This window comes from Macaca fascicularis, chromosome 3 (genome assembly GCF_037993035.2).
Source record: "Macaca fascicularis isolate 582-1 chromosome 3, T2T-MFA8v1.1".
Classification (NCBI taxonomy): domain Eukaryota; kingdom Metazoa; phylum Chordata; class Mammalia; order Primates; family Cercopithecidae; genus Macaca; species Macaca fascicularis.
This window is the reverse complement of record NC_088377.1, coordinates 127978289-127993577: the sequence shown is the minus strand read 5'-3', so window position 1 is coordinate 127993577 and position 15289 is coordinate 127978289. Positions and strand designations below refer to the sequence as shown.

The window sequence follows — 15289 nt, the reverse complement described above, 5'->3', positions numbered from 1 at the left end:
ATCTAAAATCTCAAGTTTTACAACTAAAAATAATGACTCTTGAGAAAGAAATTCTGGAGAACTCTCTTGATAATTCTTAAGATTGATACTTGTTAGTGTGTCCTGTGAATGCACACAGGTAAATGTTTCTTTGGTTCCCTTGAGATTTGACTCCTTTGCTTGATGTATTAGAATTTGTAAATGCAATTTGGAAACCCTCTGAAGGCTAAGTATCTGAGTGAAAACTCATCAAATACCTTGGTTAATTTGAAGATGTAACATTTGCAAGATGATCTCTAGAATGATGTAACAAGCCTTTTTCTTTTTCAGTTGGAATCAACAGGACTCGGCCTTAGTAGTAGTAGACTAAGAACAACTCTAAACAGAATACAAGAAAGCCTTATTGATCTAGTAAGTAATGAATCGGAATATATTCTTTTGGATTATATAAAATGCAAATTAGCTATTCAATCAATTTTGTATAAATGTGTCTATATGTATATTGAGTAGTGGAGTCCTCAGAATTAAATGAGTGCATATAGGAAGTAAAACAGATTGCTTATAGTCTGATCAGAGAGAAACTAGTATACATAAAAGAATATGATATTGGTCATATGTCTAGCACAAGTTCAAAGAAGAGAAAGGTTTATGTGAAAAACTAGTATCAGAGGAGGACTAAAGGAAGAAGTGACACTTGTGCTAGACTTCGAAGACCAGGCATAGGATTAATGGGAAAGGGGAAAGTCTTTAAATTAAGGTACACAGGGTGAGCAAGGGCCTTGAGGTGGGTGCAGTACGAAGTTTGACAGATCTTAGGATTGGGACACTGGTATATGCTGCAAAGTTAGGTTGCATTGAGTGTTTGGGACACTTTATAAATGGCTTTGAAATTCAAGGAGAAAGTTTGGGTTTAGTTGCTGTGTAGTAGGGAGCCCGGTTTTTGACTATCATCATAGGATGAAATGCATGTTTTAAGAAGACAGGTTAGATAGCAGCACAGGGTTGACCTCCTGTAGTGTTTCAGCTAACATAAGCATTTAAAATGAGAAAAACTTTCTCATGGTTGGTCACTGTAGCCCGAAGTTTATGTTGTTTAGACATTTCTCCACATCTATTTTAACCCCAAGCTTCTCTGAATTTTCCTTTATTCCTTCAACCTAACACGAACAAGCAATCATTTTCCTCATTTTTCATAAGCTCTACATTATGTGCATACTTCTGTTATTGAAGCTTTTTATAAAGCCATGATTATTCTTTTAAGGAATACTTATTGTAACAACTGGTATATGCCAGGCATTGTTATAGAGCTGGGAATTCATCAGTGCACAGAAGAGATATTTCCTGTCTTGGAACTTGTATTTTATTGGAGCAGAGAGACAAACAAATGTATAACATAGTGTCAGATACTCATTGAATACTAAGACAAAACTGAAGCAGTGATAGGATGGGGATCTTGAGCAGAGCTGTGAATAAAGTGAGTGAGGCATGTGCTGATATCTCAGGTGAGCGCTGTTTGGGCAGAAGAAATAACTGGTATCCTTCTCTCTTAACATTTGGAGATCCTTTTACCCAACATATTTTTTAAAATATAGTCATATCACTTACCTTGGCACATAGCATTGCTTCAGTAAATGTTCATAGAGTAGATGAATATACTCCAGTCCCTTAGTTTCTTGTTTCTTGGCATAACTTGGCTTGTTTCCTTGGTTATGATATTTGTTTAATCCTTGATCTTCAATTTCAGAGTCAAGGCTCCTTATTTGACCCAGCCTTTTTGTTTCTCTTTTTTTTTTTTCTTTTTTGTTTTTAGTCTTTGTTTTGTAAAATCCACTGGTCTCAGCCCCACTTGCAGTTTTCTGTGTTTCAATTTTGATTCTTCTTCTTCGATACTTCAGTATAACCTTGAGCATCAAATCTTATTCTCCAGATCTTATTCCACAGCTAAAGTTTTTCTTGTTTCTGACTGAAAGGCCCAAGATTAATGGGCCAAATTTTACCACTAGAGCCATTCACCCTGGCATTTCTGTGTCATTCCTGCTAGCTACTGTCTTGTGATCATCGAACACCAGTTCTAGATTTGACCCTTAAGATGTGGATTTCTGCTTCAGATTTTGCCACATAGTGTATAATGAATTATTAGTCATACTGATAAACATTGGTTTGTTATTTTAGAAAATATATTTGTCATTTATTAGAACTTGCTTGATCTCAGGATTTTTTTTTTTTTTTTTTTTGAGACGGAGTCTCGCTCTGTCGCCCAGGCTGGAGTGCAGTGGCCGGATCTCAGCTCACTGCAAGCTCCGCCTCCCGGGTTTACACTATTCTCCTGCCTCAGCCTCCCGAGTAGCTGGGACTACAGGCGCCCGCCACCTCACCCGGCTAGTTTTTTGTATTTTTTAGTAGAGACGGGGTTTCACCGTGTTAGCCAGGATGGTCTCGATCTCCTGACCTCGTGATCCGCTCGTCTCGGCCTCCCAAATCTCAGGATTTTTTAAGCTGGTATGTATTAATTTTCTTCACTTCATTAATTTGCATTTACATTGGCAGAATACATTAATTGATTTCTTGCTACTCAATACGTTCTTTGGCTACTGAAATAATTTATAGCTTAATCAATCTGAAACCAACTAGATGGAAGTAATATTTTTCCTTGTATTTCTCTTGCATGTCACTTAAAATCTTAATGAATACTTTTTTGGTAATTTTATTTTCTCCATATAGATATTCTAAGTTTTACTTCTCTTTAAGCTGTAAAAGGCAAAATAGAATCATTGTGGTCTTAAAAATGCTGCCTGAAATAATTTATCATATAAATTCAGTGTAAACTAAGAAAATTTGTTTGTCACATCAAATAAAAGTTTAAGAAAAGTTGTCTAATAGGAAAAGTAAGAAAGGAAGCTGGTATAGGTGATAGTGACAGCAGGAAGGTGAATTTTTAGTAACCCATTTGGTTATGCTAACTAAATTGTTTGCTTTAAGACCTTTAGCCAACTTATTTATTCATTTATTATTTATTTACTTATGAGACAGAGCCTTACTCTGTCACCCAGGCTGGAGTGCAGTGGCAAGATCTCGGCTCACTGCAACCTCCACCTCCCAGGTTCAAGCGATTCTCCGGCCTCAGCCTTCCGAGTAGCTATAATTACAGGCTGTCACTACCACGCCTGGCTAGTTTTTGTATTTTTAGTAGAGATGGGTTCGCCACGTTGGCCGGGCTGGTCTTGAACTTCTGACCTCAGGTGATCCTCCTGCCTCGGCCTCCCAAAGTGCTGGGATTACAGGCGTGAGCCACTGCACCCGGGCCTTTAGCCAACTTTAAATTTTTGATAATAATATTTTAAATTTGTCCAGAAAAATGCATAAATGTGAATTCTCTTTGTAGTAGCACATTGGTGGTAGGAAAGGTTAAAAAATGTGACTCTCACAGTGAGAATAAAGGTGGTTAAGGTTTCATTTTTCAGTCTTTAAAGGGTTATAGCCTTTACTTATTGCACTCCTGTAAACTGAAAAAGCCAGTTTAGGAGCTTTTTATTTAAGTGTGCAGTAAGCACATACCATTTATTTATGTCAGCTTGACATTTTCGTAACTCTCTTGCTCTCTTCAAGCGTATTTTCCTAAATATAAACACAGAACTTTAGTCTTTAAGCAAATAATTATCATAAATTTTATGCCTCAAATGCCAGGCATACAACTGGGAACAAAGGAAGGTATTTTAATGAAAGCCTTTTGAAGTGGGGGCAACAATTCCAGTGATCTTCTAAAGAATGCTTTTGTGAAAGAGCTCCCTGAGTAGAAGGGAACTCAATGCATTTGTGTTGGAGGCATTAAGGAGGTAGTTAGGTAAATGCTTTTGGCTCCTCTTGTCATATGAAAGATAACTGTATTCTCTCAGACTATAGATATACCCTCTCCTTGCCTTCCATTATTTTCTAGAGCCACCTCCCTGTTCTATCCCTAATTAACTAGTTAGTACCTAAATTCAAAGAAACTTTTAGTTTTATAGATATATTGTGTATATGATATCTAATCCGAAAGAATGAAATTTAAAATTAACTGCTATTATAAGTGTTTGGTATTCATGGAGATCCTTGAGCTATTTTGAGTTTGAGATTATACAATATTGTCAGAAAATTCATATTAGATTTAGCTTAATTATACAATATTTTAAAAGCAGAAGTGTTTGATGCTTAGAAGGAGTTTTGTTATACTGTTGGAGTATAATCTTCCAAGATTTTACTCATAGAAGGAAACTTATCTGTGCTCATTTAACCTGTACAGCATTCATACATACCTAGTAACCATAAGCTTCTGCTTGAACATCTCAAGTGATGTTTTTTTGAGAACTAATAACCACCCAAAGCAGCCCTGCTTGCCTTACATCTGCCTGGTAGAATGTGCTTTGTTATAATGTAACCAAATATGCTTATCTCTTGAACTATTTTCTGTTATTTCTATTTCTACTTCTTTTGGATCACTTTGAGTAGCCTAGCCATTTTGCCCAAGTGAGTCCTTTCTTCTCCCAGTTCCTTTATTCGTTTTTCATGTTTCAGAGTTTTACATCTCCTCATCATTCTTTGACTTGTTCTGAAATAGTTATTTACAACTCTGAACTAAGAAGAAAATTGAGAACACTATAAGAGGTATTGGAAGCAGACAGAAAACGAGCTATGTGATGAGGGTGCAGGATGAGATACAAGATAGTTGGATAGCTATCTTTATTACTAATTCATTCAACAATACATATTGCATGCCTAGGTACTTTGTGGTAGACTGATGGCCCCCAGAGTGGAGGAGGTAGTTAAGGAATAAATGAAGATCTAATTTAACGTTAGATTGTGTTGAGAGCAATGAAGAACTTAGGTGAAAAGTACAGAGAGAGAAAGGGTGTAATGTTATTTGGGCAGTTAGAGAAGATCCCTCTAGGAAGGACCACTGAAGCAGATCCCTAAAGGAAATAGGAGCGTGAGCCACCCTTATTCAACAAATGTTTATTTAGTGTCTGTTTGTTGAACACTCTATATGGTGCCAAGCACTGTTCCAAGAATTAAGGATACAATTGTAGGGGAAGGTGGGGAAGCCAGACAAAACTCCCTACCCATGTAGAGTTTATTTTCTAGTAGGGGGAAGATAATTTGGGAAACAGTGTTTTAGGCTAGAGTTAGTTGTAAACAGGTAATATGGTAACATGTTTAGACTTTTTCCTGGAAGGAATGGATTAAGGCTTTAAAACCAGGGAGTGTTATGATCACATCTCTATTTGAGAAAGTTCACATCAGTATTGTTGAAAAATCAGTCAGTTAACTGTATGGAAACTGGCATAGAAATAGGAGAAGCTAGAGACAGAGCTCTCTATTCATGGGCTTTTAGAATAGTCCAGTCAAGACTGCTAAGGAACCTGTGACCTGTTTAAATAATAATATCAGGAAGGAACAAATGAGAGGTGTCAGTTTAGGCATGTTTTAGTGATTGATTGGATGTGGAAGGTGAAGAAGAAGGGGAGTCATGAATGACTTTAAGGTTCCTTACTTGTTTCTTATCAATAACTACCAGAATTAAATAGGATAGACAACCAATTGGTGCCAAACAGTATTTAATTTTGTAAAATTTTTTTCTCCTTTTTTTTTTTTTTTTTTTCCTGCTGGAGTAGGGTTATTTCCTTTTTAGAGGGAAATGAATGATGGAGATATGACATTAATTAACTTGCATGGATCCATGATCCTGCTTCTCCCTAGAGGAAGCACAGTTATTCCCAAACTAACTTTTAAATGCTAATTGAGTAATTAGAGATTGAAAAGAGACACTGTCTTTAGGAGAAGATAGGAAATGAAAAAAAAGATAAAGAATTAAACCATTTTCTAACTTGAAAGGTTTTATAAATTTTATTTGCATTTTGCTAAATTTATAGGAGTAAATTATATGTATGCATTTGATGTCTCATTTATTCATATGGAAAATAATTGGAGATTTGTTACTATAAAGTTGCTTTAAAAAGTAATCTGGCTTTATATATTGTACACTATTAGATGTGTTTACATCCAATTTTGTGCTAAATTTTCTTTGAGGTTCTTTTAAAGCTATTTTGCATTTAAACATTTAGTTTTGCTATCTGCCTACTCATATGTTCTCACCTTTAAACTCCATAATAGAGATAACCATGGAGTGTTTTCCACACTGAAAGTAGTACATAAACTGCAGGGGTTGTGTTAGAAGAGATGTTTAGCATCTCTTCTAACTCTGTCATTCTATGGTTCAATCAACATTTTAAACTTTGAGTGGGGGCAGGGGTTAACTTGTATTCAGGTTAACTTTAAAAAACATAGCTGCACTTTTGTACTATGAGCTATTGCTTAACTTACATAGCTTTTATTCTATTTTTTTTCTTTTTGTAAATTTCTCTCATGAAATTTTTTTTCAAAATTTAATGAATGGAGTTTGTTGCCATGTCAGTACTGCAAAACTCTATACTTAAACTAAAAGTATAATGAACATTTGTAATTCAAGCTCATTGTTATTAGAAATAAAAAGTTCTTAATGACCTTCACAGTGAAGTGACTCTGGATTATACTGTCATCAGTAACATTAAGATTCCTACAGTCTCACTGCCTTGACCTCTCTCCTTTGTGCCCCAGAAAACAATAATTAAAAGTCTCTTTCTCTGACGTGTAATGCGGCAACTATTCGAATAACTATTATGATGATGTCAGTATTCTAAACAGCCTTCTTTCATGTTCTCTGTACAAAGGGAAACTTATTCACTGAAATAAGTTTATATTAAGTTAAATATTGAAATATTTGGAGTGATTGGTAACTCTTGAGCTGGCAGTCTTCTGGTACTCTGTCAGCTCCTCCAGGTAGCCAGCCTTGTGCATCTTTACCCATGATCTCAAGATATTCCCACCCTCCTGGCAAAAAAAGATGACCAGTATGCCTGTGAGTTGAAGTGTGTTTTTGTTTTTTTAACTGTTTGCTAAGAGCTTAGTAAAAAATGAGTCCCTTGCTATGTATTGAGGAGAAGTTGAGTAAGTGTATCTTTGAAACTCTTCCTTTGCCAACCTGTTTGTTTACAATATAGGGTATGTTTATATGAAGTCAAAGAATGTACATAACTCATATCCAAGGCACTCCTTGCCTGGCATCAGAATACCTAGAAAGGTAAATTAGTAATGAGAAGATTTCTAGTGAGTATATCATCAGATGAAAGTAAAACTGAGAAATTTGAAGTCTGATGAGTTTTCCTGACCACAAATTAGACTGCATCACTCCTATTGACTACATGGCTGTATACCTGAATCAGTGGTTCTGTCCTGGACAGTGCTGAAGGGCCTGGCACATCCTGCTTCCTGGGTATCCCTTTCCTTTGTTCACATTGACCATCTTCCTTCTTATCAGTAGTCTGTCCCCAGATATATACATTTGGCTCTGTTCCAGTTTATAACTTCATTCTAGTCCTGCCTCCTTGAGATTATATACCAAAGTAAACTTCATTAAAATTTGGGTGCGAGATGGTTAATCAAACCATAATTTTGGATTTTATCAGTGTGGTTCTCAAGGAGTAATCATATTTCTCTCATTTACAAGTTCTTGAGGGCCATCTCACTATTGTTGCTATGAAACATCTGTCAATTCATAAAGAGTCCTTGTGTTGACAGACTTTAGGTCATGCACAGATGGTGGCATTTAGATTTGGATGATATTATATAGGCTCATTGTCAATTAGGATTAAAAAGAAGGTTCCAATAGTTACAAAACATGACAGCAGGATAAAAAGAACTGAATCTAAATGTAATTAATGTATGCCCCAAGAGTATTTTAATTTTAATTCTAGTTATGTCAAAATCACGTGATTTATTACTGTTAGATTTGTTATTCCAGGTTATATATGTATTGTATTTTCAGGAAGTTTCTGCTGATCCTACTGCCACACTCACAGCAGCAGAAGAAAGAAAGGAGAAGGTGCCAAGTCCACACCTCAGTCACCTGGTGGTTTTGACATCTGGGGATACATTGTATGGGTTGGCAGAAAGAGTGGTAGCCACGGAATCCTTGTAAGTTGTTCAAAACAGTTGCATTGCCATTAAATATTTAAGAAAGTTTATAAAAGTAAGCATTGTTTAATTAGACTTCTAGTTAGCTGCATACATCTACCACTTCTAAATATCACTTATATGTTTCTGGCAAGTATATTCTAACACAGATTACCAATTGATTTTTTAAACTGCATGGTTGGTTTTTCAGTTATAGAAATGGAAAGAAGGAAATCTTTTAATTTTCAGTCTTTAACAACATGATCCACGCTTTAAGTATAGCTTTAGGAAGCGTTATACTATGCTTCATATTTTCCTATTGATGACTCATGATCCTAGGAGAAGCTGTAATTGCATTGTCAATTTAGTGCTAAGTATAATTGACCCTTGACATCAATAAGAATGCTTCCTGACCTTTATAAATCCCCAGAGTTATTAATACAATTAACGCATATAACTTCTGCATTTCTATAAAATGTAGTCCAATATAACGTAAGAGTTTTTGCATTAATAACAAAAAGCAGAAAAAGACAGTGCCTGGATGCAGTGCATCTGCAGGCAGTAGTCCAGGCTCCTTCACCAGCCCACTGACTCCCATTCCTGTATCCAGCCTCTGGCACCTGTCCTTCATTTGTGATACTCAGCCAAGTTACAGTTTGCTGCCTATTAGAAATGTTGGGGTTACTTCTGAAAAGTGTCAGATATTAAAAGTGTCAGATATTAAATCTGAGATTTCAAGAGTCTGTTGTATATAACTGAATGAGATCTTTAAAAGAAATCCTTTAAAAAATACCCTTGTGGGGCCGGGCGCGGTGGCTCACGCCTGTAATCCCAGCACTTTGGGAGGCCGAGGCGGGCGGATTACAAGGTCAGGAGATCGAGACCATGGTGAAACCCTGTCTCTACTAAAAATAGAAAAAAATTAGCCGGGCGCAGTGGCGGGCGCCTGTAGTCCCAGCTACTCGGGAGGCTGAGGCAGGAGAATGGCGTGAACCCGGGAGGCGGAGCTTGCAGTGAGCCGAGATTGCGCCACTGCACTCCAGCCTGGGTGACAGAGCAAGACTCCGTCTCAAAAAAAAAAAAAAAAAAAATACCCTTGTGTTCTTTTTTCAACCTGCTACTCTGGGCTCACATCTTACATTTGAAGCACATGACCCTACACCTCATCGTAAGCTGCTTGGCTCCTTTGAAGTTGCTTTTCTTTCTCTTAAACTTCCATTCAGTCATAAACTCAGCATTATTTATTGTGTAGATTATAAATGAACATGTCAAGTGGTATTACAGGGTCATCCACTAAAGTGGAAAGTAATTTTTATTGTTAAAGTTTTGCTCAGAAATGTTAAAAAAATACTTATACGAAAACATGACAGGCTCTAAATCCTACACAATTTGTTTACACAGTGGGTTATTTATTCACTTTAGGGTATTCTTGGCTGAACAGTTTGAGTTCCTTCAGCCTCATCTGGATGCTGTGATGCCTGCAGTCAAAAAGCCCTTTCTTCAGCAGTTCTATTCTCAGGTCAGATATGGTGTTGTATGTCATTTCAACTGTGAGCAAGATAGAACACAGATTATTTAGATTTGTTTGTTTGTTTGTTTGTTTAACTAGAAGTCAGTCTTGAAAACCCAGGAGAGCCAGATAGAGTGTTCATTTATTCACTCATGAATTCCTGTGTTAAATACATACTATTGAGCACCTCGTGTAACTTTTAGACTAGTGAGAGAGAAAGCACCAGTTAAAACTATTAAAATAAAGCATGATAAGTACTGTGGTAAGGGAAAAGTGCCATGAGGGTATTTAACCCAGAGTGGAGGACAGGAGAGGCTCTGGGTGGGAGAAGGTTATCTAGAAAGGCTATCTAGAGGAAGTAATGTTTAAACTGGACCAGCAAGGTAGAGAGGGTGAATGAGGGATGGGTTCTAGACAAAGGGAATGGCATACGTGAAGACCCGTGAGAAAGAGCATGGTGCATGCGAACAGCTGAGGAAAGCTCGTTGGAGTAGGGAGGAGGTCTGGGAATGAGAAAGATGGCTGGGGCAATCAGCAGGAGCCACTGGCATATAAAGCACCCTGCTTCAGGAGTTGGACTTCATTTGGAGGGCATGGAAGCTCCTGGAGGGTTTGAAACAGGTGAGTGGCATGGCTGGATTTGTGTTTTAGAAAGAGTTTTCTGGGGGCATTGTGAAGAAAGAACTGTAGACGGCAGTCCTAGAGACAGGAAAACTAATTTGAAGGCTGCTACAGTATTGCAGGGGAGAGATGGTGGAATCCTGACATGTAGTGGGAGTGGAAATGGAGAGAAGTAGAAGAATTTGAGAAGTAATTGCTAGGCTCCATGAAGAGCTCTAGTTCTTTTACAGTTGCAGTGTCAATGGCTTCAAGTTTATTGAATGTCTCAAAATTGTTTTGAGTAAGACCTTTGCCTTCACTCAAATATTTAAAATATTTTTGTAGTTTAAATCTCCAAATATATAGTGTTTTATTTTCAGATATGAAATATACTGGAAACAGGGGCAAGTATTCTTTATCAATATGATACTTTTCGAAAATAATTGTTTCCATTTCTGTGAAATTTATTTCAGACAGTCTCAACTGCCAGTGAACTACGCAAACCAATTTACTGGATTGTGGCTGGTAAAGCCCTTGATTATGAACAGATGCTGCTCCTCATGGCTAATGTGAAATGGGATGTAAAAGAAATTATGTCACAGCACAACATATATGTAGATGCACTATTAAAGGCAAGTGTTCTGGGAAACACCTTTGCTAAAGATCAATCTACTAAGAGAAGTGTTCCTTTATTGCAGTTGCTCTAAAATAGTAAGATTATAGTTATTACCACATTTCTAGCATTGTGGTATTAAAGACCCTGAATTGAAATAGGCTTATTTTCTGAATTTGTCTTCTATTAGATTTAAGAATACATCATAGACTTTTTTAGCTTTGTTCACTACCCATTTTGAATTGTTGTATGTCGTGGCTGACTTTCATATTATGTAATCTCAGTAGCCATTACTATAATGACAAGAAGATATTTCAGTTTAATTAGAAATTATTTCTGTAGTTTAGCATAATATTCATTAGCAAGAGACCATGCCTCTGATTATTCCGAGTAGAAAATCACACTACTTTTGCAGTGTGTCATACAAACACCTCTTTGGAGTCAGTGACCTGTGTGTATACGTTTCCTGGAAAGAATTGTGGTTTTTTTTTTCACTTATGCATGAATAGATACCTGTAGATCACCTGGTATGTGCCACACACTGATAGAAGTGCTGGCAGGATAGCTGTGAATTCGGGAACTTATGTGCCCTCAAGGAATTTACATGCCAAGGCAGAGATAGCAGTAAAGAGATAAATTGAGATATAATGTCAGATGATGAATAATGCTGTGAAAAAAACCAAAATCATCTGAAGAGAGACAAAGAATGACAGGATGTGGGTGGAAGAGGAAGACCATGTATTTGTCATGCTCGGAGAAGGACCCTGATAAGGTGAGACTGGAGATGAGGCCTGCGGGAAGTAAGGAAATAAGGTGTGGAAAGAGCATCTGAGAAAATGAAAGTAACTTTCAGAAAAAATTTTTTCATTTTTGTAACTGAAAAGAAAAATGTCCCTTCTTAACCTCCTCACTTTACTCATTTACACAATCATTCTTACCTGCTTAGACCAAGTCAACAAATAAGAGCCTAGGACATCTGAGAACCAATGAACAGAACCATAGATTTAAAATGGAGATGGTAATGGAGTTTCTTCAGTCACCAACTCCCAGCAATTTATGGTCCCCTTCGGAGGCCTAGGTTGAAGACCGTGAGGCTGTCTCCAGACTCCGGGACTAATCATGCCAACATCAGTAAGCAATTGCTAGGAGTTTCCATAGAGATCTTAGCGGGGAGTGACACCAAGGGTGCTCTATATTTGCCACTCTGGAATTCAGAGATTATTGACCTTGAAAGATAATCAAAGCAATAACTTGGTTTCTAGAGCACCCAGGAGATTTCAATTGCAAATTTTCATTTGGAATGTAAAAGACAAATGTGATTTATAAATAATGATACCCCCTTTTTTTTTTTTAACAATTCTGTTTTTGAAAAAGTGGTTCTATTTTTTATGACATGCTGTCTTAGTCCTTTAGGATACTACAACAAAGTTCCACAGACTAGGTGGCTTATAAGCAGAGCAGTTATTTCTCACAGTTCTGGAGGCTGGGAAGTTCAAGATCAAGATCACGGCTCAGGCAGATTTGGTATATGGTGAAGGTCTGATTTCTCATAGATGTCACCTTGCTGTACCCTCACATGGTAAAAAAGGCAAGGCAACTCTCTGGGGCTCTTTTATAAGGGTGTTAATTCCCTTGGTGAGAGCTTGGCCCTCATGACCTAATCACTTTTAAAAAGCTCCAACTCCCAACACTGTCACCCTGGGATTAGGATTTCAACATATGAATTTAGGGAGGACACAACATTCAGACCATAGAACATACTAACCATGGACCTTATAGGGGTGCAAGAGAAAAAGACTTCTGTGCTCAACAAATACACATACTATGAGGAGGCTGCTTTTTTCAGTTATTTGTTATTCCAGTTATAAGAAAGAACTCGTGTTATTCAGATTATTAACCTAGCCCAATTTTTAGCAGCTTAAGGCCTTCTTTAAGCATAAAGATTAATTATCTGTGATAACGTTTGTTCTTTCTGTTACTTTTCTAAGTCTCAGCATCTAAGTCTAGACAGTTTGCTTATGTTGCCCCAAAAGAATCATAAGAAAAATGAAATGTTTGTATGATTCATTTTATGACAAGCATTTTTGAACATTGAATTTAGCAATAAGTAGAATGTTATTTTGTACAGAAAGCATTTTATACATATAGCTTTATCTTTTAAATATTGATGAAAAATATTGAATTATGACTCTTGAAATCCAAAGCAGTTTAAGGAATGCATAAATAAATACAGTAACAAATACTACTACTCTCCTAGATCCATGAAATGAAACAACAAAGAGCAATTATTTATACAGTTTTGATTTTTCGAAGATAAATTTCATGAATTGACAATCCACTTCTTTTTAATGATTAAAAGCAATTAATTGTTAAAAATAAATTAGCAAGAAAAATTGTGATTTAGGAAGAAGAAGCAAAAGAGCAGAGGATAACACAGTTATCATTATGTGATTGCCTGAGTGGTGATCAGATTAGATTTTTTTTCTCCTATGTGTTGTTAGAAAAGTTGAACACATGTCAGTCATGTTAAACATTGTGTAGCTTCTCTATTCAGGTAACTAAAGAAAAATGTCATTTTAAGATTTCTTTTTTTTTTTTTTTTGAGACGGAGTCTCGCTCTGTCACCCAGGCTGCAGTGGCAGGATCTCCACTCATTGCAAGCTACGCCTCCCAGGTTCACGCCATTCTCCTGCCTCAGCCTCCCGAGTAGCTGGGACTACAGGCGCCCGCCACCACGCCCAGCTAATTTTTTGTATTTTTAGTAGAGACAGGGTTTCACCGTGTTAGCCAGGATGGTCTTGATCTCCTGACCTCATGATCTGCCCGCCTTGGCCTCCCAAAGTGCTGTGATTACAGGCGTGAGCCACCAGCCCCGGCCCAAGCCTTCTTATATTTGAAATATATTGCCAGGGAAGAGTCAACAGCATTTACTTCATTAAATATTAAATGAGTATATTTAAATAGTAATAGTCCAAAGAGACCAAAAACACATTCATTGAAGGCTAAACCTTCTGCTGTTTCCGTCTAATTATTGGACTTGTCTAAATCAGGTATATGTATTTATATTTTTAGTACGATCATGTCATAAAAGACAATAAAAATACTCAGTTTTTCTGTAGGTAATAGAAACTGTGTTTTATTGTTTCCATTGTACTAAAAATTTGTGGATAGAGTATGATTTTTTGACCATTTGGTATACAGTTGAGCATCCCAAATTCGAAAATCTAATATTTGAAATAATCCAGAATCTAAAACTTCTTGAGTGCCAGCATGACACTCAAAGGAATTGGTCACTGGAGCATTTCAGAATTCTGGTTTGGGATTTTCAGATTTGGGATTCCCAACCAGTAGGTATAATGCAAATATTCCAAAACTGGGAAAAGTCCAGAGTCCAGAAACGCTTCTGGCCCCAAGCATTTTAGATATGACATCCTCAACCCATATAATTATTTACTTTTAAAAAATGTTTAGGAAAAATGATAATGTATTAGATTGCACTCTGAGGAGTATAGCTACAAATCACAAATAGTTCTGAACTGAACACATATCAAACCATGTTTTTAAACCTGGGTTTCTTGAAGATATTTTTGAAGCCAAATTAGGTCATTGAGCTGTATTAATCTGTACTGACAACCATAGAAAATTTTGAGACATTTGGACATTGTTAACATGGTTTAATCAGTTAATGACACTTACTCCTTTTGCAATAAAATGTTAGTATACTCTGTATTATAACATCATCTATTCAAACTAGTGCATATACATTTTCAAGACCTTCATACTAAGTCCAAATTATCTTTGGCATTATCTTTTTTTATTTTACTTGGTTTGATTATGAGTCTTTTTAAATCTTTTTTATTTAAACCATTTTTATGGGAGAACATTGTGGCATTTTAATGATATTCACAAATGGCTACTATTTGTCTTCTTAGGAATTTGAGCAGTTTAACAGGAGGCTAAATGAAGTTTCTAAGAGAGTTCGAATACCCTTGCCTGTGTCTAATATACTTTGGGAACATTGTATACGATTGGCTAATCGAACTATCGTAGAAGGGTAAGTTTTTCATGAAAGCATTATTTCTTTAATGACAAATTGTAATATATGAATAACATATGGTATTAATGGTTGGAGAGAATAAGTAGAAATAATGATAACTAGCAGACAAGTTTGGGATATAATTAGAGAAAAAAACCTTAGACCCCACTGTGTCTGTCTTTGTCTCTGCTTTCTTTTCTTGCTAGTGGCATAGACCCAGCTAGTAGATGAGTGAGGAATGCAGAATCTAATGGTTATCTGAAAGTTAAAACTAACAGTTACTATTACCTAATAATAAAATTATGATGATGATGATTGTTATACCTAACATTTTTTGAGCATTAACTATGTGTTATTTGCTGAACCAAACATTTCACAGGATTATATCACCAAACCTGAAATAAACTCTCTTTGCAAGGTACTATGATTCTGTTTCATCAATGAGAGAACCTAGTCTCAGAAAACCGAGGCTTAAAGAGGTTAGGTAACAAGTTCACACAGTTTTTAAAGGCATATGTACCCCTGA

General features: G+C 36.5%; 1 protein-coding gene across 5 annotated transcripts in view; it reads left to right on the top strand.

Annotated features, from left to right (window-relative positions):
* Window positions 1-15289, top strand: part of VPS50 (VPS50 subunit of EARP/GARPII complex) — a 220311-nt gene that overhangs the window by 200270 nt on the left and 4752 nt on the right. For all 5 annotated transcript variants that reach the window (XR_012432666.1, XR_012432665.1, XM_074035521.1 and 2 more), the window contains 5 exons: window positions 310-390; window positions 7877-8025; window positions 9427-9523; window positions 10588-10746; window positions 14660-14781. Coding sequence is in view for 3 of the 5 variants with exons in the window: in XM_074035521.1 (XP_073891622.1) it covers window positions 310-390; window positions 7877-8025; window positions 9427-9523; window positions 10588-10746; window positions 14660-14781 (608 nt within the window). In the remaining 2 variants the exon portion in view is untranslated. The remainder of the gene's footprint in view (window positions 1-309; window positions 391-7876; window positions 8026-9426; window positions 9524-10587; window positions 10747-14659; window positions 14782-15289) is intronic.